General features: G+C 44.6%; 1 protein-coding gene across 1 annotated transcript in view; it reads left to right on the top strand.

Annotated features, from left to right (window-relative positions):
• Positions 1-485: 485 nt before the first annotated feature.
• Positions 486-20522, top strand: part of TRAF1 (TNF receptor associated factor 1) — a 76171-nt gene continuing 56134 nt past the window's right edge. Inside the window, exons 1-3 of the mRNA XM_033961712.1 lie at positions 486-698; positions 4913-5178; positions 9117-9201. Of these exons, the coding sequence (XP_033817603.1) occupies positions 4958-5178; positions 9117-9201 (306 nt within the window). The 5' untranslated portion in view covers positions 486-698; positions 4913-4957. The remainder of the gene's footprint in view (positions 699-4912; positions 5179-9116; positions 9202-20522) is intronic.

The raw sequence follows: 20522 nt of genomic DNA, 5'->3' as shown, positions 1-20522 counted from the left end.
ATTTAAATCGAAAGCGAAATGAATTAGAAAAGTATGCACTGTGAAATCAGGCGCGGTATGTGTAAACTGAACCAGTAACAGGGTCAGGTGCTGTGGCCTCAAGTGCATCGTTTGGAGCCAAAGAGTATTAAAAAAGGATTTTTATGACGCCTATTTTGAAATGCTGACCTTCATGGTTGGCGTAGCACTATAACACAACACATCTCGAAAAGCTGCTATCACAGAGCTGTCTCCCTTATAGGCTGGGTGGGTTGAAAGAGTCAGGAACTCACCTAGAACAAGCAAATACGCCTGGATGAGAGTTCTTCTCCCTTGTCGGAATTCTACCCCCCCCCCCCCCTTCCCGTTCTCAACGTTGGCATGGAAAACGACTTGGCACGAGCCCTTGGACACGTGCAAATCCTGCTTTCTTTCTTTTTTTTTTTTTTTTTACCAGGATCTCAATACGTCAATGAAGATCCTGTTTTTTTTTGTTTTTTTTACCATGTTCACACGTGGAAAGACAGAACCCTTAACACATTATCCAGTCTTCCATTTTAATACGGAAACCGATCCGGGCAGTCCCGACTACAGCCAGATTTGCTTTCACTTCCGTGAAAAAGAAAGGAGCGGCAGACAGGGGTGCACGCGCAGCGAGCCGAACCAACTGTACTGAGATGGGGGAGACAAAGGGAGGCCAAAGTGACGTCACGGGCCAGGTAAGCCCTCACCTTGAGAGAATTCCTGGAGGTCAGAGACAGCAACCCGAGACGCGGAAGTCTCTCGTTGCTTTCCATGCTCTTGACTGAGCTGTTGAGCCCAAGTGCTTTCCAGATGCGGGTTCAAAGCCTGAAATTTTAGACAGTTACTTACCCCTTCTCAAATGCAACAATTTGATGTACAAAATCTATAACTGAAAAAGGGGAGGTGAAACCTTTTTTTAACTACCAGCAGGAATGAAAAATACGCTCATTCACTTAGATGCAAAGCATTTGTGGAATTTAGGAGCGCCCCAAGGCAGGAAACGTTACCAGGATCCCAAAGCCCTTAGAAAACATTTATTTAACCAAATATAAAGACGGGGATTACCGAAGTATTTTTTCTGAAAGGAACGGGGATGACCAAAAACGTTTTCTTAAAACGTACCATTCCTGGGTTTGGCTTCCCTGTTCAGTGTGTACTAAAGTAGGTGGTGACCAGCATTGCAACTTTGGAAACCATCGGGCTCCTGTCAGGGCAGGATTAATTTGTCGAGGGCCCCTAGGCACACAAGTACACTGGGCCCCCTGCCCTGCCCCACCCCACCATATGCCCAGGCGGAAACGGGAAGCTGCGTCAGAGGGAAGCTTTGGGCAAGCAGCACCGCTTTCAAAATTACAGTTCCTGTTGCCCAGGGGTGTCCAATGTCGGTCCTCGAGGGCCGCAGTCCAGTCGGATTTTCAGGATTTCCCCAATTAATATACATGAGGTCTATTTGCATGCACTGCTTTCATTGTATGCTAATAGATCTCATGCATATTCATTGGGGAAATCCTGAAAACCCGACGATTGCGGCCCTCGAGGACCGACATTGGCCACCCCTGCTGTTGCCTTTCTTACCCGCGTTGCTTACTTGTTTTACTTTCCGTTGATGGGGGGGGGGGCGTTGCTGATCAGAGGGAGGCCCGCATTGCCGATCAGGGGGGCCCGCGTTGCCGTTCAATGCTGGAGGAGCCCATCGCCGTTTGAAAAAAACAATGTTGATGCCCTCCTTCATCGTGCCCCCATGACCATTTCGGGCCCTAGGCACGTGCCTGCTGGGCCTATTGGTTAATCCTGCCCTGGCTCCAGCCCTAAAACAAAAACTAAAACAAAAACTTCTTTCTAGTCACAGGGCCGAAATGCATTTCATAATATAATTAGTCAACTGAGGAAGGCAGTTAAAGATGAAAGGTTCCCCGAGCAGGTGCATTAATAAGAAGCTAGATGCTCACGGATTATTGATAGTGTGTCAAATCCTCTTCCTAGAATTACAGAGTTCAGAGAAAGGGAGACGGGAAGGGGTAAAACGCGGATCTAAAACCGCACGTCCTTAAAAATCTGACAGACCACTATGACAAGAATGCTTAATATCTCTTTTGTAGGGTATTCCAGATGTTGGCATCCCAAGCTCCCCGTCACCCCTATTCTACATGACTACCAATACCTCTCTGTTGTTTGCTTTGTGTGCTGCAGTGTAGAGAATTTTCCCTCATCCCCGCGGGAACTAATTTTCCTGTCCCGTCCCCGTGAGTTCTTTTCCTGTCCCTGCCCCATTCCTGCAAGCTCTGTTCTCATCTGCACAAGCCTCAAACACTTTAAAATCATAAGTGTTCAGAGGCTTGTGCGTTAAGGCAGAGCCTACAGGAATGGGGCAGGGACAGGAGACAAAACGCACGGGGACATGACGGGGAAATTGAGTTCCTGCGGGGACGGGAATAAATTTGTCCCAATGTCATCCTCTACTGCAGTGCTTCTGAAGCTGGCAATAATTGTTGACCATATTACAGTATAAATCTCCAAAACAAGGCGAGGGTATGATAAAGTTTAGGCCTCCGTGCACAATTAGCATTTCATCGAACAGAGGAGATTGAGAGGCGACATGATCGAAACATTCAAGGTACTGAAGGGGATAGACTTAGTAGATAAGGACAAGTTGTTCACCCTCTCCAAGGTAGGGAGAACGAGAGGGCACTCTCTAAAGTTGAAAGGGGATAGATTCTGTACAAACGTAAGGAAGTTCTTCTTCACCCAGAGAGTGGTAGAAAACTGGAACGCTCTTCCAGAGTCTGTCATAGGGGAAAACACCCTCCAGGGATTCAAGACAAAGTTAGACAAGTTCCTGGTGAACAAGAACGTACGTTGGTAGGGCTAGTCTTAGGGTGCTGGTCTTTGACCTGAGGGCCACCGCGTAAGCGGACTGCTGGGCATGATGGACCACTGGTCTGACCCAGCAGCGGCTACTCTTATGTTCTTATGAATGAGGAGGTTAACTTACATCCCTTTAGCAAGCTCTATAAGAGGCAGGGCAAGAACGGGGCACAGTTGGGTGTGTAGTACCTAAAATGTTGCCTTAAATCATAGCAATTTGTTTCTTATGAGAAAGTAGAGCTATATATATTTTTATTCCCCTTGTTCCCTTATTATGGAATGCTTACAGATTTTCCTTTGCAAGAGGCATCCAACAATTCAAACTCTCCCTTCCTTCTAGAAAAGGAATTAAAGGAGTTAAAATCTTCAGTCAATCTCTGTCTGTCAAACTTTCTCAACTATGGAATGAACTCTCCTTATTTCTGAGGCTCCCCAGTTCTTTCCAATCTCTCCGTAAATTTCTAAAAACTTTTCTTTTTGCTAAACATTTTGAAAACTAATCTCTTTGAAACTTTTGCTATTACTTTTTTAAAGTTTTTATTTAATCATTGTAAACTTTCGTTAGTTTTTATCTAATTTGTTGTAAACCGAGTCGAGCTTCCTTAGGTTGATGACCCAGTATATAACGTTAAGCTTTAGTTTAGTTTTAATATTACACACCTTAGGGAGCATTATTTCGTGCTGACTACCTTTATGGGCATATGTGCCAACTCGATGGAAGCCTGAGTACCTCCAATATTAAATAAATCCATTTATTGTGACCAGAGAGCATTCACTTGTTGAGTTTAGCACCCCAAATCATTTTGGAAAGTTTGTCCCCATGAGTTAAAGTGCTCCTTCGCAGTTATTGGAGGAATAAAAGAATGTTTACAGGGGAAGGGGTAAAACGTCATGGACCTGACAGACCTCGCGGATCTAAAACCGCACGTCCTTAAAAATCTGAGGTCCGTGCCACTTCTAGTTTAGACCTCTATGACAATTTAGCTCTGACAGATCCGTCTCAGCTTAGGGAGGGAAAAATATTAGGATCCATCAGCGCTAAAATGCCATAGAGGTCTGTCAGAGCCAGAGACTAAAAGTGGCACAGACCTCAGATTTTTAAATTTACTGAAAACAAACACGAATGAGAATGGACAGCGCCCACAAAGAAAGTCAGGTTTAAGCAGACTCCCATAGGCAGGGTGGGATAGGGATATAGCAAGCACAACCACCTAGGATTCGTTTTAGAGATGCTCCAGTACTAGTCTCTGGCTCTGACAGACCTCTATGACATTTTAGCACTGACGGATCCTAATACTTTTCCCTCCCTATGCTGAGACAGATCCGTCAGAGCTAAATTGTCATAGAGGTCTGTCAGAGCCAGAAACTACAAGTGGCACAGACCTCAGATTTTTAAGGACATGCGGTTTTAGACCCGCGAGGTCCATCAGGTCCGTGTTTAACCCCTTCCCTGTTTACAGTATTTTAACTGAATTAACTTGTTGCTCAGATCTGGAAATATTTTCACAGCTGTTTAAGTGCCGCTCGGAAAAACTCGAGGGAAGGGTCTTCACATTACAAAGGTCAGGCGCTTAATATGGTTACCGGTACAGGGAGATATTTTGCAGATGTGGTATTTATAAAGGCTTGCAACTACTTGTTCTGCTTTTCATCGCAACCTTCCCATGCATGTTTTAATAAGAACCAGGACCAGTAGCTTAACGATTTTATTTTTTTGCAAGTTTCATTAGAGAGAGAGTACGGTACTCACATACGCTATTTACATATAAACTTCCCTCGAGAAAAAGAAGAAACAAAAATTCTCATTTTTGATTCTTGGGTAGAGCTTATTTATATCAGAACGATAAGAGGGACTTTATAGTCATCGGGCATATAGTTATCCCGGGGACTTTCACAGTAATTTCCTGACTGTGCCCACTCACACCCAAGCATCTGTAACACGAACTCGATCATTTCTGCCAGTTGATTTTTTTTTAAGTACTTCAGAGGCTGGAACTGAGTTGAAAGGGAGGCTTTTGTTTAGTGCTGTGTATTCTTCTTTCAGTGAGAAGGAGAAACGGCCCTTATCTGATATTCGCTCTCAGCCGAAATGCCCACGGTTGGCACGGAGAAACCTAGCAGAGAGGCGCAGGAAGGTCCCAGCTCGTGCCCAGATGAAAATGAAATTCCTTTCGGATACCCTACGAGCATTTGTGATGATGTGCCTAGCCCAAAATACCTTTGCTGTAATTGCAAGAACGTTCTGAAAAGAGCCCAGCAAACATTGTGTGGACACAGATACTGCTTGGCTTGCCTCTCCTGGATTGTAAGGTAAGGATAAGGGAAAGAGAAATTACCCGTTTCACCATAATATGCAGCAGCGGTTGCTCCAGATGTTGACGCAACCTCTGCTTCATTTATATTCTGTGGTTACCAGTACCACCATGTTCCTGATTTTTCACAGCTGTCATCTCCTAGCCATCGTTATCAGTGTTTCTTTTGCACTTAATCGTTTCTCAGTGCGAACGGCATTAGAGTACTTCAGGGACTGTGGGGGGTGGGGGTGGGGAAACGCATTCACTCTTCCTTGTACTGCAGGCGGCAATTACCTGGCACTGGTTTGATTGGTGTGCGTGTGCCACTAATTGAGTACATATGCTGGCGTAGTATAGAATCAGTTGTTTGGGATTTGGTTGTTTTTTTTTTTTGCCTGAATTGCTTAGATTCTATGCCAGGATCCTAACAGGAGCTGTTTCATGTTGTCAATGAGGAAGATTGTTAACGAGAGGCAAGGTTATTTTCTTGCGCATGCCCACTTCAGGACTGTTAGTGGAACAGCAATTGCAGGGATTGCCATCGCGCATGTGTCATTCTGCTTAAAGTGACACTTGCACCGGGGTTGGTGGAAGGACATATTAAGCTCCTAGGCAAACCTTCAAACTTGTGCCTCCCTCCCCCAAATCATGGATCATTAAATAATCACCCCTTCTAAAATAATCCGGGTAAATGGGTAATTCGAAAAAAAAAAAAAAAAAAGTACGTCTGTTATTTCTTTGACTTTGTCTAGTTGTTAGAGCCTTTTGTTTTTCTTTGACTGCAGCTGCTCTTTGGCACTTCCCCAGAGGCTGCTGCAGTGCTACCCTGGGATGACTGCCTAGTTCAGTGTTTCTCAATCCTCTTCTAGAGGCTGTTAGCCAGACGAGTTTTCAAGATTGCTACAATGAATATTCAAGGGATAAATTTGCATATATGGGAGAGATATGGTATTCACTGTGGCATTTCTGGAAACTGGCTAGGTGTGCCTCCAGGAGAGGCCTGACCTAGGAAAACCTAGATGAACAACCTAGACGTCTTCTGGGGAAATAACCTGGACATGATTTGGGGGGGGGGGGGCAGTTAGAGATAATGGAGAAAATCTGAGGTTGCAAGATGAAGATGCATTTTATGCAGAAATCCTTACAAAGCAAATAACTTGTGTGTCCTACAGTAGACTTTTACCCATCAGGTTTCCAGCTATGCTTTCTAGACTGGCAGCACCATACATTTTTAGACTGGCAATCTTAATTCAGACTAGACAGAGAAACAAACCAATGAGTTCTAGAGTGTAGCAAGTTGCAAAACAGACTAAGTAAGATATATAAATAAATCAGCCAAAGGGTTTGAAAAGAAGTCTATGCAGTAGTAAACAACAACCTCTTCTGCTCTTTTGTGCCATTCAAAGGCAATGTTGTTAACCTTATAATTTCACTTTTGGAGCAGTTTGCTCCTATGTTTTAGAGAACCCTAAGTCCAAAAGAGCTTAAACATCACATATAGAAGGTGATCATTCATTCGCCTCTCTGGTTTTCAGGGAAGGGCTAATCATTTTAATTTTATCTATTTGAAAGGTTTTATATACCATCTTACTGAATAAATTCAATCAGTATGGTGTACAGAGTCATAATAGAAACATCAACAGATAGAAACCAAAAATGGAGGAATTCATAGCCTGAAATTCCTCCTATGCCCAACCCAGAAAGAATTGTCTTATAAAAATACTTTTAAACAAATACAAACTTCTTCCCTCCAAATGTTAATAATCGTCTGGAAAAAGTGTTTTCAAATTCCTGCAAAAGGACAATAAATTTACCCACATTTCTCAATGCCAGATGCAGCCTGTTCCACTTCATTGGGATTGCATAATACTAAAGGCCTCCAATTGCCAAGATGCTTCCCTAGATCTTCAGCTGAAAACCTGCTTGGACTGGGTCCAGTAGAATATTATTTTCTATATAGCCTCCCAATTGAAACACAACTTCCTTCTCAATTAATTTTGCATGCTTGACACAGGTTCTGTATTTTAAGGAAGATAATGTATTTCTATGCTTTCAATGATGTGATACATGAAACAAGAACTTTCAGCCTTTCCTCATACTATTCAATCTATTTTGCATGATCTGATATCACAGAAACTTAATAGATGATGGCAGAAAAAAAGTCCATTACCCATCCAGTCTGTCCATTTATTTTGGTTTTGCCAAAGATAAAGCTAGCTGCCAGTCATAAAAGGATTGCACACTGGTAGAAGATTCCTTTTTATCCAACCAGCTTATATTATATTCTTTGTTAATATTCTAACATTTTGGGCAGTTGAGTTCAGAAATATTCACACTCAGTCCAACACCCAAGAACATCCCATTTCTCCCAACTCTTTCCTCCAAGTCCTGCAATAATTTGAGCAGCCACTTAAGCCAATAAGGCCACTGCCCAAACATTCAGCCACCTAACTCCCCTTGGCTGTGCTCGGCATTGTCTAGACCAGGGGTAGGCAATTTCGGTCCTCGAGAGCCGCAGCCAGGTCAGGTTTTCAGGATATCCACTATGAATATGTATGAGATGGATTTTCATGCACTGCCTCCTTGAGATGCAAATCTATCTCATGCATATTCATTGTGGATATCCTGAAAACCTGACTTGGCTGCGGCTCTCGAGGACCAGAATTGCCTACCCCTGGTCTAGACCAGTGGTTCCCAACCCTGTCCTGGAGGACCACCAGGCCAGTCAGGTTTTCAGGATAGCCCTAATGAATATGCATGGAGCAGATTTGCATGCCTGGCACCTCCATTATATGCAGATCTCTCTTATGCATATTCATTAGGCCTAACCTGAAAACCTGACTGGTCTGGTGGTCCTCCAGGACAGGGTTGGGAACCACTGGTCTAGACTGATATTTTACACTTTAGCTTTTTGCATCTATGGAAACAAAGAAAATGACAGAAGATATTGATCATACAGCCCATCCAGGCTGGCCATCCACACCAACTACTAGACTCTACAGTCCCTTACAGATCCTTTATGCTGGTCTTATGCATTCTTGGTTTCAAGTACTGTACTTATCTCTACTACCTTCAGTGAGAGTCTCTTCTACACATCCACCACCCTTGCTATAAAACAGTGGTTCCCAAACCTGTCCTGGGGGACCCCCAGCCAGTCAGGTTTTCAAGATATCCCTAATGAATATGCATGAGAAAGATTTGCATATAATGGAAGTGACAGGTATGCAAATCTCTCTCATGCATATTCATTAGGGATATCTTGAAAACCTGACTGGCTGGGGGTCTCCCAGGACAGGTTTGGGAACCACTGCTATAAAGAAACATTTCTTTAGATTACTCTTAAGTATATCACCTCTCATCCAATAATCCCTTATTCCAGGACATCTTTTTCATTGAAAGATGCCTGTTTGCTGTGTAGTTAAACCTTGGAGGTATTCAAGGGCTCACTATCAGCCTATGGAGGTCAGTAATTTTTAAGGCTCAGACCACTGCAGGCAAAATTTGACCCAGTTACTCAATGCCAGGCCATATGTTGATTAGCGCCGAATAACTGGTTCTTGCCTGGCAGTAGGAAGTTATTCAGATCCTAGATGATATTTAGATGATTACCCAGATAAAGTTAGGACAGTCTGTGCTGTGTTAATGTTATACAGAACTTACCTGGTTAGCAGACTGAAAATCTCTGGTAAACCAGATAAATCCTAGCTCTACCCAGACTCTACCCGTGGCATAAACCAGCTTCCTTGAGGGGATGGGATACCACAAACGCGTCTGCTGCTGTGGGGTAAGACCAAATGGAAAAATCATAAATTCAAGAAACTCGAAATTTTGCAGTGAAGCAGTTGTAACAGAGTAATGTTAGACAGGCTGTAAAATACAATAAATTGGGAATATTATGGGGTGGGAAAGGAATATTCCAATCCCTATTCAAATTATGTTTTCTTTTTTTATCAGGAACACTAAAAGTCCAATTTGTCAGATGTGCAAAGAGGAAGATCCCACAGCTGGAAATGAAGGAAGTCTGTTAACAGAAGAAAAGGTACGTTTCTGCTAGAACTTCGGAAATGAACTATCCCAGTAAATAAACACATCTCCCTTTGAAAAGGTTTCTTCTACATCTGCCTTTTTTTTTTTTTTTTTTTTTTAAGAAGGGGAGAAAAATGCAACCTTTTTATATTAACATAAGAACACTCTAAAAGATATTTTGCATGATAAATACAGTCCCATTATAGAAATACTGCCCTGTATTTTAGAAATAAAGAGAGACAGAGAGGCCAGCAAGAAGTTTCATTATGAGTTCAACTAAGTAATTTGGATAGTTCACATTGAAAGAAACACATTGGGGAAAATTCCACAAATGGTGCCTTTTAACATAAGTTCTATATCTATAGCAAGAGGACCTGAGATAGGCACGTGGGATCTCTCAGAGAGAGAAAGAGATAATGGTTACTGCGGATGGGCAGACTAGACGGGCCATTTGGCCTTTATTTGCCATCATGTTTCTATGTAGCAAAGATCCCAGTAGAACCACTCTCTGTCTTGGCATTAAAAGTGCTCAGAAAAAGGTTTTTAAGAAAGACCAAACTGGAGTTGTGCTCCAGTATGTTGCCTCTCCTTTTTCAATCATAGCACTGCATAGAGAAACTATCTTGAACAAATCTTCCATAGAAAAACATTGGCTTATTTGCAAGGCACTTTCTCTTTTTTTGCCGGGTTTTGCCGCGTTTCGCTAGTGCTGCTTCGGAAAACCCAAAGCACGGGGCTTCACAGTTTGCTGGTTCTACTCATTCACTTGGCAGTTTTCAGCCTTAACCTAGGCGCCGGTAGACATCCTACCAGAGCCTTAGAGCTCTTTTTATCAGCCGTGCTGGCGGTTTGACGCGCATTAAACCGTCGGCCACGCTAGCCGCTAACGCCTGCCTTGAGCAGGCGGTAGTTTTTTTGGCCAGCGCATGATTAAAAGTCGCACACGCTAACCCCGCTAGTGCGGCTTGATAAGAGGAGCCCTAAGTTAAGAGGGAAATGCCATTTTAAATGGCATTTCAGTTCGGTTTCAATGTACTACTGGCACCTACACAAACGATGCTGGAATTGCATCTCCGGAGGTGCCTACCGGCTATCGCCACTATAGGTTTGGCTATTGCTGGAAGTGCGATTCACGTCAAAGATAGGCCCCGGAAATGTAGGCCCGGAAAACCCTGGCCTATAGACCTTTTTTGCATCAGTGCCATATTTATGGAATTCTCTTCCTCATGAACTTTGCTGTGAGCCTACCTATACTATATTTAGAGCTTCTTTAAAAATTTATTTATTTGGATTGGCATTTCCTTCCTAGTTTTGTTTTTGTTATATATTTTTAATTTTTAGTTGGGCATTGGATCATACAGTAACTATATGAGGGGGGGTTTTCTCTCTCCTTTTTTCCTTTCTATCTGTATTATAATTATTGGCGCTCTTATCCTTTTAATTGATGTACACCGCACTCATGTTGTAACAAAGAGCGGTATATAAATACTAATAAACATGCATATATAGTGCCTATCTTTGCTGGAGGTGCGATTCTGTAACCAACGCTATGGTGAGACTGATACACGATCAGTGGCCACTTTAAGGCAGCCGCCGACAATCTGGGCCCTTGTGATTTTTGGGCTAGTGGTATAATCATAGAATTGTGACACAACGACACTGAAGAAATCTTTTATAGAATAATAATAATAAACAATTATTATTTTTAAAATTACATGAGATTTATTGTGATGTAATAATTGCTGTTAAGAGCTTATTGCTCTGTATATAGCGCTTTCTGAGTAATTTGTAATGCTGGGTTACTAAACTTATCTCCCTTTACATGTTAGAGAAGTTATCAGTTTTCAGGCCTCTGCTAGTATTTGGATTCAAGGAACAGTTTTAGCCTGATATATCTTATACAATGGCCACACAGAGATCCATGCAGATCAGAGGGATGCACTGGGCAGGGGTCTGAGGCTCTGATTGACCCAAGTTGAATAAGGCCCCTCCCATGGCCTGGACGCCCTTAGGAGGGGCCTTAGGTGTCCAGGCCAGTGAGAGCCTTAGGCCCCTTCACGGTGCATCCAGAGAGGGGCCTGAGGCTCTGATTGGCCCAGGTTGTATAAGGCCCCTCCCATGGCCTTCCCCTTCCCAAGATGGGGAGGGGAAGGCCCATTTTAGATGATGCAGGCAGGCCAGCTGAGAGGAGGGAGATTGCTATCCATGCATCTATGTGGAGGTAAGCGGGAGGGGTGTCAGAGGTGGGGGAGGGGGCATCGGAGGCGTGGGGGAGGTGTTTTATGGTAGGAGGGGATCACTTGGCAGTGGGGAGAGTGGACATCTCTCCCACTATGGGGGGTGTATGTGGCTGAGCGATGGCAGGTGTTTCTTGCCAGCGGGGAGAGTGGGCATCTCTCCCGCTGCAAGAGGGTGTTGCTGCTGTTTGGGGGGGGTTGCTGCTGCTGCGGGGAAGGGGTGTTGTGATGCAGCAGGAGAGAGAATGGGCATCTCTCCTGCTGCATCACAACACAGGCTTTCTAGCAGTCTCCGACACTGACTGGCATCCCTGGACCAGTTTCTTATTTTTGTCGCCAAAAGCCGACACCGCTTTTAGAAAATGGCTCGGCGTTTTTTAAGAATCCACTGGAGGGCTCATTTCGATGTTGAAGAGCCCATTTGCATGTCATTGTCGGAGACTGCTAGAAAGTTCATTATTGACAGAGAAAATCCGTTTTGATAATCTGTCGCTAAAATGCGCACAGGCTAAACGTTCAGTAAACAGTTTAGCGACGGTGTTAAAGTTTTGAGAATCTGGGCCAGACTCTTTTATCCCTTGATGGTTTCCATTCAGGGGAAAGGGATGGGGACAACAGCCACTGGGGGATTAAGAAGATGTCATGCCTTAATCCCTCTAGTGCAGGGATCTCAAAGTCCTCCTTGAGGGCCGTAATCCAGTCGGGTTTTCAGGATTTCCCCAATGAATATGCATTGAAAGCAGTGCATGCACATAGATCTCATGCATATTCATTGGGGAAATCCCGAAAACCCGACTGGATTGCGGCCCTCAAGAAGGGACTTTGAGACCCCTGCTCTAGTGTATAGCTGCTCAGTCAGAGCACCTTTCTGTAACGGATGATTCAGTGTGGCACTTTCATTGTGGCCAGTTTAGTGTGACTTGGGAAGGGTTCATAGACAAAAACGCCGAAGACAATGGCGCGCGCCGACAACTGAGCGCAAGATGGAAGCGCGCACCGAAGAAAAAGAGTGTTTTTAGGGGCTCCGACGGGGGTTTTTGTTGGGGAACCCCCCACTTTACTTAATACAGATCGCGGCGGTGTTGTGGGGGGTTTTGGGGGTTGTAACCCCCCTCATTATACTGGAAACTTAACTGTTTCCCTGTTTTTTAGGGAAAAAGTGAAGTTTTCAGTAAAATGTGGGGGGTTACAACCACCCAACCCCCCCCCAACGCCCCCACAACGCAGCGCAATGTGTATAAAGTAAAGTGTGGGGGGGTTCCCCCCCACACCCCCTGTCGAAGCCCTTTAAAACAGTCATTTTCTTTGGTGCGCAGCTCCGCATTGCGCTCAGTTGTCTGCGCGCGCCTTTGTCCCGGTGCGCTTTTGACCTGACACCCTTGGGAAGGGGTAGGCAATTCCGGTCTTCGAGAGCTGGAGCCAGGTCAGGTTTTCAGGATATCCATAATAAATATCATGAGATAGATTTGCATCTCAAGGAGGCAGTGCATGCAAATCCATCTCATACATATTCATTGTGGATATCCTGAAAACCTGGTCTGGCTCCGGCTCTCGAGGACCGGAATTGCCTACCCCTGGACTAGGGTTACCAGATTTTCCATCTGATAAAAGAGGACATGTGGCCCCAACCTGTCCATCTCTATTTCCTATCAATGAGTCTGGAAGAGTTCAATGTGCCCCGATGAAATGGCCTACTCTTAAAGGGCCATGATCAAATGGCTGCGATTAAGTCCCACGATGAACCAACCATGATGAAACAGCTGCGCTGAATCATCCCATTCTATCTGTAACATGACTAAGACAAGCACCAGGTTTAAATAACAAAGTCCATCATTTTAAACATGGATGGCCCTTCATCTTCTGTGATTGGAGATGGATGTTCATATTGTGGTTTTCCCTATAAGCCAGGGGTGGGCAAACTTTTTCACTCGTGTGCCACAGTGGGTTCTTAAATTTGACAAAGGGGCTGGACCAAGAGTTTCTTTCTATCCCTCCATCCCTCCCATCCCCCTGTGCAGCAGAACCCTTGAGCATCCGCTCCCCTCCATTCAGCCGAAACCCCGCCAACCCTCCATCCTTATCTCCCATCCGAACCCCGCAGACCGCGAGCCCTACATACCGCCCTTCAGAGCAGCATCGGACCGGCAGCACTCTAAACAGGCTGCTTCCCGGCCTTCTGTTGTCGGGGCCTTCCGTGTGCTGCATTGCTGATGATGTCATCAGTGATGCAGCAGAGGGAATTCCTCGACGAGAGAAAGCCGCGAAACAGCCTGATTAGAGTGCTTCTGGCCTGACGCTGCTCTGGAGGGAGGTATGTATGGCTTGCGGTCGGCAGGGTTTGGATGGTTGGTGGGCTGGATTAAAAAACTAAACGGGCTGGATATGGCCCGCGGGCCGTAGTTTGCCCATGCCTGCTTTAAGCGGTGCACTTCCAAATTGCTGCTACTGTTGCTTCCATGTGATTTGTGAGATGATGTAGCTTCTTAGCATCTGGTGGGGCATATTCACTTCACTCTAAATACTGAGAGCATCCTGAGTACCCAACCATGCAAGTAGCTAAAGACCAGTGGCGTAGTGAGGGTAAGTGGCGCCCCGCCTCCGCCCGCTCCTTCCCCCATACCTTTTTCATTTTCCAGGCGAGAGCAACAGCATGAACATGCTGCCCAAGTCATGTCGGCTACCCCTCTGACATCACGTCTCAAGCGTGGGGCCCGGAAGTGACGTTAGAGAGAGGCGACTCCGACGTGGGCAGCAAGTTCTTAATGCTGCTCGCACAGGAAAAATGAAAGAAGTACGAGGGAAGGGAAGGTGTGCATGTGCTCAGCAGGGGGGAGGAGGGGTAGAGAGGAGGACGGGTGCCCGTGCCCTTTACAAAGTCCGCACCCTTACTACTAGCACAGACTGCAATGGCGGGGTGCTGAAGAGCAGAGGAGTCAGCTCTGTGGGTGCTTGAGCACCTCCAATGTTGAGCACACTTGAATGTGCCCAGGGAGGGGTAGTTTCCATTGGGTTTAGCACCCCCAAACATTTTGAAAAGTTGGCTCTTATGCCCAACAGCTGGTCACACCGTGGCAGGCTCAGATGCTAAGAGGCAACTAGACAGCCAAAATCTAGATATTTTAGCATACTCCCTGGCTCCTAGAAATACTGGACAGTCAATGACTCTGTTCTCTGAGAAGTACACTTTATGCTTCATGATGCTCTGCTGTGGTAATGCAAACTCTGGCACTTAATGTGGAATGGCAGGGCTTCTGAAATGATTCTCTAACCGCTTTTGGCTTCGTCTGAAACCCGAGAGGGTGACTCAGTATTGTAATACAATTTAATAGCTCTAGGGTTCTATTTCTTATCTTTAGACCACAAGTTCTATGCCTGACTGAAGCTTCAGGGCATGTTGAATGTTCTGAGATTTCCTGGTGAGGATTAGTAAAGCACAAAATGCAGCTGCCCAGCTTTGCTAGAAATCGCTCAGGTGTATGTGATTGCTTTTCTCGCCTGTGAGCACATGTCACCCATGCCTGCAGCTTTTTTTTTTTACTGGGCCCTGTGCCCAAAGAGAGATTTAAGTATTGGCCAAGAATATATAGAAACATAGAAACATAGAAGATGACGGCAGAAAAGGGCTACAGCCCATCAAGTCTGCTCATTCTGCTTACCCACCCCCTGTCTATGCCCTAATGACCCAATTTCCTTATCTTGACCCTCGTAGGGATCCCACATGGGTATCCCATTTATTCTTAAAGTCTGGCACGCTGTCTGCCTCGATCACCTGCACTGGAAGCTTGTTCCAATGATCAACCACTCTCTCTGTGAAGAAATACTTTCTGGTGTCGCCATTAAATTTTCCGCTCCTGAGTTTGAGCGGGTGCCCTCTTGTGGCCGAGGGTCCCTTGAGAAAGAAAATATCATCTTCCACTTCGACACATCCCGTGAGGTACTTAAATGTTTCGATCATGTCTCCCCTCTCCCTACGTTCCTCAAGAGTGTAGAGCTGCAATTTGTTCAGTCTCTCTTCGTACGAGAGACCCTTGAGCCCCGAGATCATCCTGGTGGCCGTCCGTTGAACCAATTCAATTCTGCGCACATCTTTACTGTAATGTGGCCTCCAGAATTGCACACGGTACTCCAGAGCATAAAATTGAAGTCAAGTTGGCAAGATCCCTTTTTATTTTTTCATTCTAAATTTTTATATTAGTAGGTTTTATCCCATCCCCCACACAGGAGGGTGGAGGCGAGGGGGAATTTGGGCTACTTTTTATTTATTTTTAAATTGAATTCTATAATCTGTCTTGGAACAGGTTTGGCCAGTTTAAGGCAGAATATGAATTGCATAATCAAATTAAAAATTAAAGTCCACTAAACTGCACATAGCATGCTAACTGGACCTCTATGCAGATGTTACATGGGTACAGAGAAAGAGCGAATGGAGCATGGACAGCAAAAAAGGGGTCGGAGCAACAGATTTAATATTTATTTTTATAGCACTTCTAGTATAGTACAGTGCAAATGGTGAGAGACTGAAAGAAGATTAGGCAAATCCGGCATGGGGGAACTGAGGACGATGCAGGACAGACTTCTACGGTCTATATCCAAGTTTCAAGTTTATTAAATTTTTTGTTATGTGCGCTATATCAAAAGCTTCAAAGCGTATAACATTTTAAAAATGAGGGGTAGAACAAAACTCTTTAACATAATTACAATCACATTCTATCCATTTTAATACATAACTGGTACGGAAGGTGAAAGGGATGAACTACAATCTTTAAAGAGAGAAAGAAAACATTTAGCGGGGAACACATTTGGTAGGTAACACAAAAAGGAGGAAAAAAAAAGAAGAGAAAAGATGAATCTATAATCTATACAGAAATCTAATTTAGATCTAAGAAGTTTGGTGATTTGTGAAATTGTGTTGTCTATTTTTCAAAAGCGTCCTTGAACAAAAAACCTTTTAAGGAACGCTTGAATTTTTCTAAAGAAGATTCATTACGAATATAAATTGGTAAATTGTTCCAAAGCTGGGGTGCTATAACTGAGAAAATGGTAGATCTTCTGGTTCCTATTATCTTTAATGAAGGAATAATCAATAGCTGTTGTTGTGATGAGAAACAAGAGAAGTTTCGACAAATCTAGCATGATAGATAATTTTATTATCACATACTGTGAGTGTATGTGTGTGTGTGTGTGTGTGGCAGGGGGGGTGCTGTGCAGTGTAGGGAGGAGGGGAAGGCATCTATATTTCCCATCATTTTGGCCGCTTTATGGTTGGCATGGTGATAATTACACAACCAGCACTTGAACTTGGGGGACTGAAGCCTGCACAGAGTGGCCTTGCAGGTCTGGTCACCTTAATGGGAAGACTGGATGGGCCATGAGGGTCTTTTTCTGCCGTCATTTACTGTGTTACTGTGGTGATTTTGAAGAAGGAGATGTAGGAATAAGAGCAGTTCTAGATATGCTATTAACATTGCAGACATAGCAGTTGATGGTACATGTTTCCATAACAAACAATTAGAAACAAAACAAACAGCACAACAATGCCAAAAACGCAGAATTACCACAAACTCCTAGTCTTGTTCCACTCTCATGATTTGTCCTTCCTGTATAAGGCAGTGGTGTAGCCAGACAGCCAATTTTAGGTGGGTCTGAGCCCAAAGTGGGCGGGCATCTTTCTCTCTTTACCTCCTTCCCACCCCACCCCCCAACCTGTGCAGCAGATCTCCTCCCCCTCAGCCCATGCAGCATCTTCAGGTCACTGGCAGCAATTCCTACACAATGTCAGCAGCTGACCTGGAAATCTTTCCTCTGATGGAAAAGGCAAAGGTCAGCCACTGGCAGTATGTAGGAACTGCTGTCGGTGGCCTATGTCTGCTGGATGGGTGGGCCTGAATCCAAAATGGATGGGCCAAGCCCATCCAGGCCCACCCTGTGGCTACACTCCTGGTATGAGGTTAGTGGATATTCAAATTTGCCAATTTCTGCCAGTTTGATTTTCTATATCAAAACGTCTGATTTCATCTTCCACCGAAATGAAACTGTTGGCAATATGACATTAAAGATCTGTGCTCTTTTGTGTTCTTCCCATCTCCCCAGCAAACATAGCTCTGGTGTAAAGGTTACCTGAACAGTCAAGGCTGATTAGAAGGTGATGTGATGCCCCCCTCAGCTTGGCATCCAAAGTGGTCATTCTTCTTGCCAACCTCAGTATGGAGCCTGTTGGCAGTTAAGCTTTGATCTCTTCCATTGTTGATTAGAATGCAAAGCTAGCAGATATTAACCTCTGACAAGGTCATTTCTCAGGCAGGTTTGAGGAGTGTACTAAGGATAATTCCTAAGAATTCCTTCCTGGTGACCCAAAGAGGGAGAGGAGGGACTCCTACCGTTGGGCAATCAAATCATATTGTTTTAACGGCATGCTGCAATCATATCTTGTTCTTCCTTTCTTGTGCACTGAATTACCACTGTAGTGTTAATCAGTGATGTATTTATTCCAGCACTGTCCTTAAGTATTCTTGGTATTGTTGCCAGACCCTAGAAACCTCTCACTCTTTCCCTTCCTGGGGCCTCTGTGCCTCCACTCCAGGGACATATCTTATGACTGTAATGAGCCTGCATTCATTTGATGTTACAGATTTATAGGCTGTAAATTGTTCTGGGCTTTTTTTTCTTCTGTAAAAGCAGTTCACATGCCTGTATATAAATTGTGGCCTAGTGTTAAGTGCAAGTTTGCGCTATTAGCCTTTCAGCCTAAAACATTTCTGTCTGAATTCCCCCTGAGTACTAACAGTAACCTAATGACCTGGGGGGGGGGGGGGAATGACTGTTCCTCAGATACTCTGCATGGCCTTTTTCCCCCCGTTTCTGGAAAGACCAGGAACTTCCAGAGAGGTGTTTTTTGTTGTTTGGTTTTTTTTTTAATGACAGGTGAATTTCAACTTGAAACTCAGAACTATAGTTTGAAATGACCGTTTCAAAATTGCTATTTGTGAAAGTGTGTAGAGAGTAAATAGTTTCAGCCTACCATCAGAGGTGGTAGTAACTAAAAAAATTGAGCATACTTAGGAGGAAGATGACTAGACATAAGCTGAAATGTGCAGTAACACATGGTTAGACTGGGTGGGCAAGCAAATTGTAGGCTAGCAGAATTCTAAGGGCTAGATTCACTAAGCAAACCGATCGTGTACCAATCGGTTTGCGACCCGATTCACTAACCTCTGTGCTGATCCGATTCCGATCCATGCATTCAAATGAGGGGAAATGGCATACAAAGTAGGCAGGGACGCGATTCACTAAACAAATCTGGGACACCGACTGGGCTGGCCAATCAACAGAAGAGGCGACTGCTGGGGACCAGTCGCAAAAGTCCCTGCTGACTCTCCTGCTCCATTGCCGCCCTGCTCTCTGCCCCGATCTCTGCTCTGAAACTCCTGCCCTGATCTTCCAGCCCTGCTGTCTGCCCCGAGCTCTGCCCCAACTCTCCTGCCCTCATATTCCGACCCAGCTCTCTGCCCCGATCTCTGCAACAAATCTCCTGCCCCGATCTTCCAGCCCTGCTTTCTGCCCCAAGTCTCCTGTCCCGATCTCTGCTCCAATTTTCCTGCCCCGACTCGAGCGGGTTAAAACCACGGGCTCGCGAGTAAAAAGGAAAAAGGAAAATCAAACTCCAAATTAGGCAAATACAGGCAAAATAGATGGTCTGTGCGTGCGTCTCGTTCGCTGGAGAGCAATCCGTGAGGTCTGTGGGAGGCGTTCTTCTGATCGCTCCCATTTGAATACACGCCCGTTGTGAATCAGTCGGCCTGCGTCAGATCGGACACAGAGTGGACTGACTCGGCCAGGTTAGTGAATCTAGTCCTAAGACGGGTAGGCAATTCAGTCCTCAAGAGTCCCAGGTAGGACAAATTTTCAGAATATCCACAATGAATATTTCTGCCATCATTTACTATGTTATGTATGTAATATGCATGAAATAGATTTGCATACCAAGGAGGCAGTGCATATAAATATAAAAGTTAAAAAGGAAAGGAACTCCAATTATAAATAGTTAAAAGCCTTCACTCCAAAACAGAAAGAATGTAGTTACACAGACAGATAAATAATATGCTAATTAAATTGCAAGCATGGAGATTGGTCAAGAGACAAGCACGTTCAAATAAAAAATAAATGGCAGGGAGAGCTTAAAAGGAAAGATCAGTATATCAAAGACAGGAATAGTGAGGAAATGAAACAAGACAGGAGAGGGGAGAAAAGACATATGGACAGCAACCAATGGAAAAGGAATTATCAGAAGACACAGGAAAAAAGAAGAGACAAAATGATGGGAACCAACATGATGGGAAAATAAAATGTCCAGACAACAAAGGTAGAAAAAAAGTGTTTTATTATAAATGTATTACTTGGAATATGTTAGCTTTGGGATATGTGCATCACAAATTTTTGTATTGTGTTCAGCAGCTTACCAGACAGCTAATTGGGGGGGGGGGGGTGAAGGGGGGCAGTAGCCCTGAGCCTAAAGTAAGTGGACACCAAATTTTCTTCCCATCATGCCCAAATGCAAAATATAAATACCTAAGTTGTTGGGCTTCCTAAAGCCATGCCAGCTGAAGACTTCTTCCTCCAGTCCAGCAGTCCAGAAGTTCAGCAGCCAGGACTCTTCAAGCTCTGCAGCTGGTGGCAGCTCAGGGACACTGCCACTGGCTGCAGGGTTTGGAGATTTCTGGGTGCCCAGACCAGAAGAGATGGTCTTCAACTGGCAGGGCTTTGGGATCTCCACCAGCCACAGCAAGGGAAGTAGCTAGTTTTTGGTGGACCTGAGCCTGGGACCCCTCATATTTCTCCAGTGTTGTAATACTTGCTGAGTTTAATTTTGTGGGATAAACAGTTCAGTTTCTATTTGTGACCCCTTGATCTGTATTTGGTAAAGGTCTGCATTTTGTGTGTAAAGAAGTCATTTCAAGTTTTAAGTGTGATAGTAATGGGAGGTGGGGATATTGGGGGGAGGATACAGGGAGGAGAGGGGATAAGGGGCCCCCTCCTTAATTTCTGCCCTGGGCCCTAGCAGGTCTAAATCCAGCCCTGAACATGTACTAATGGCCATGCA

Source organism: Geotrypetes seraphini, chromosome 10, assembly GCF_902459505.1.
Source record: "Geotrypetes seraphini chromosome 10, aGeoSer1.1, whole genome shotgun sequence".
Classification (NCBI taxonomy): Eukaryota; Metazoa; Chordata; class Amphibia; order Gymnophiona; family Dermophiidae; genus Geotrypetes; species Geotrypetes seraphini.
Note: the sequence above shows the minus strand (reverse complement) of the source record. Positions and strands in the feature narration are given on the sequence as shown.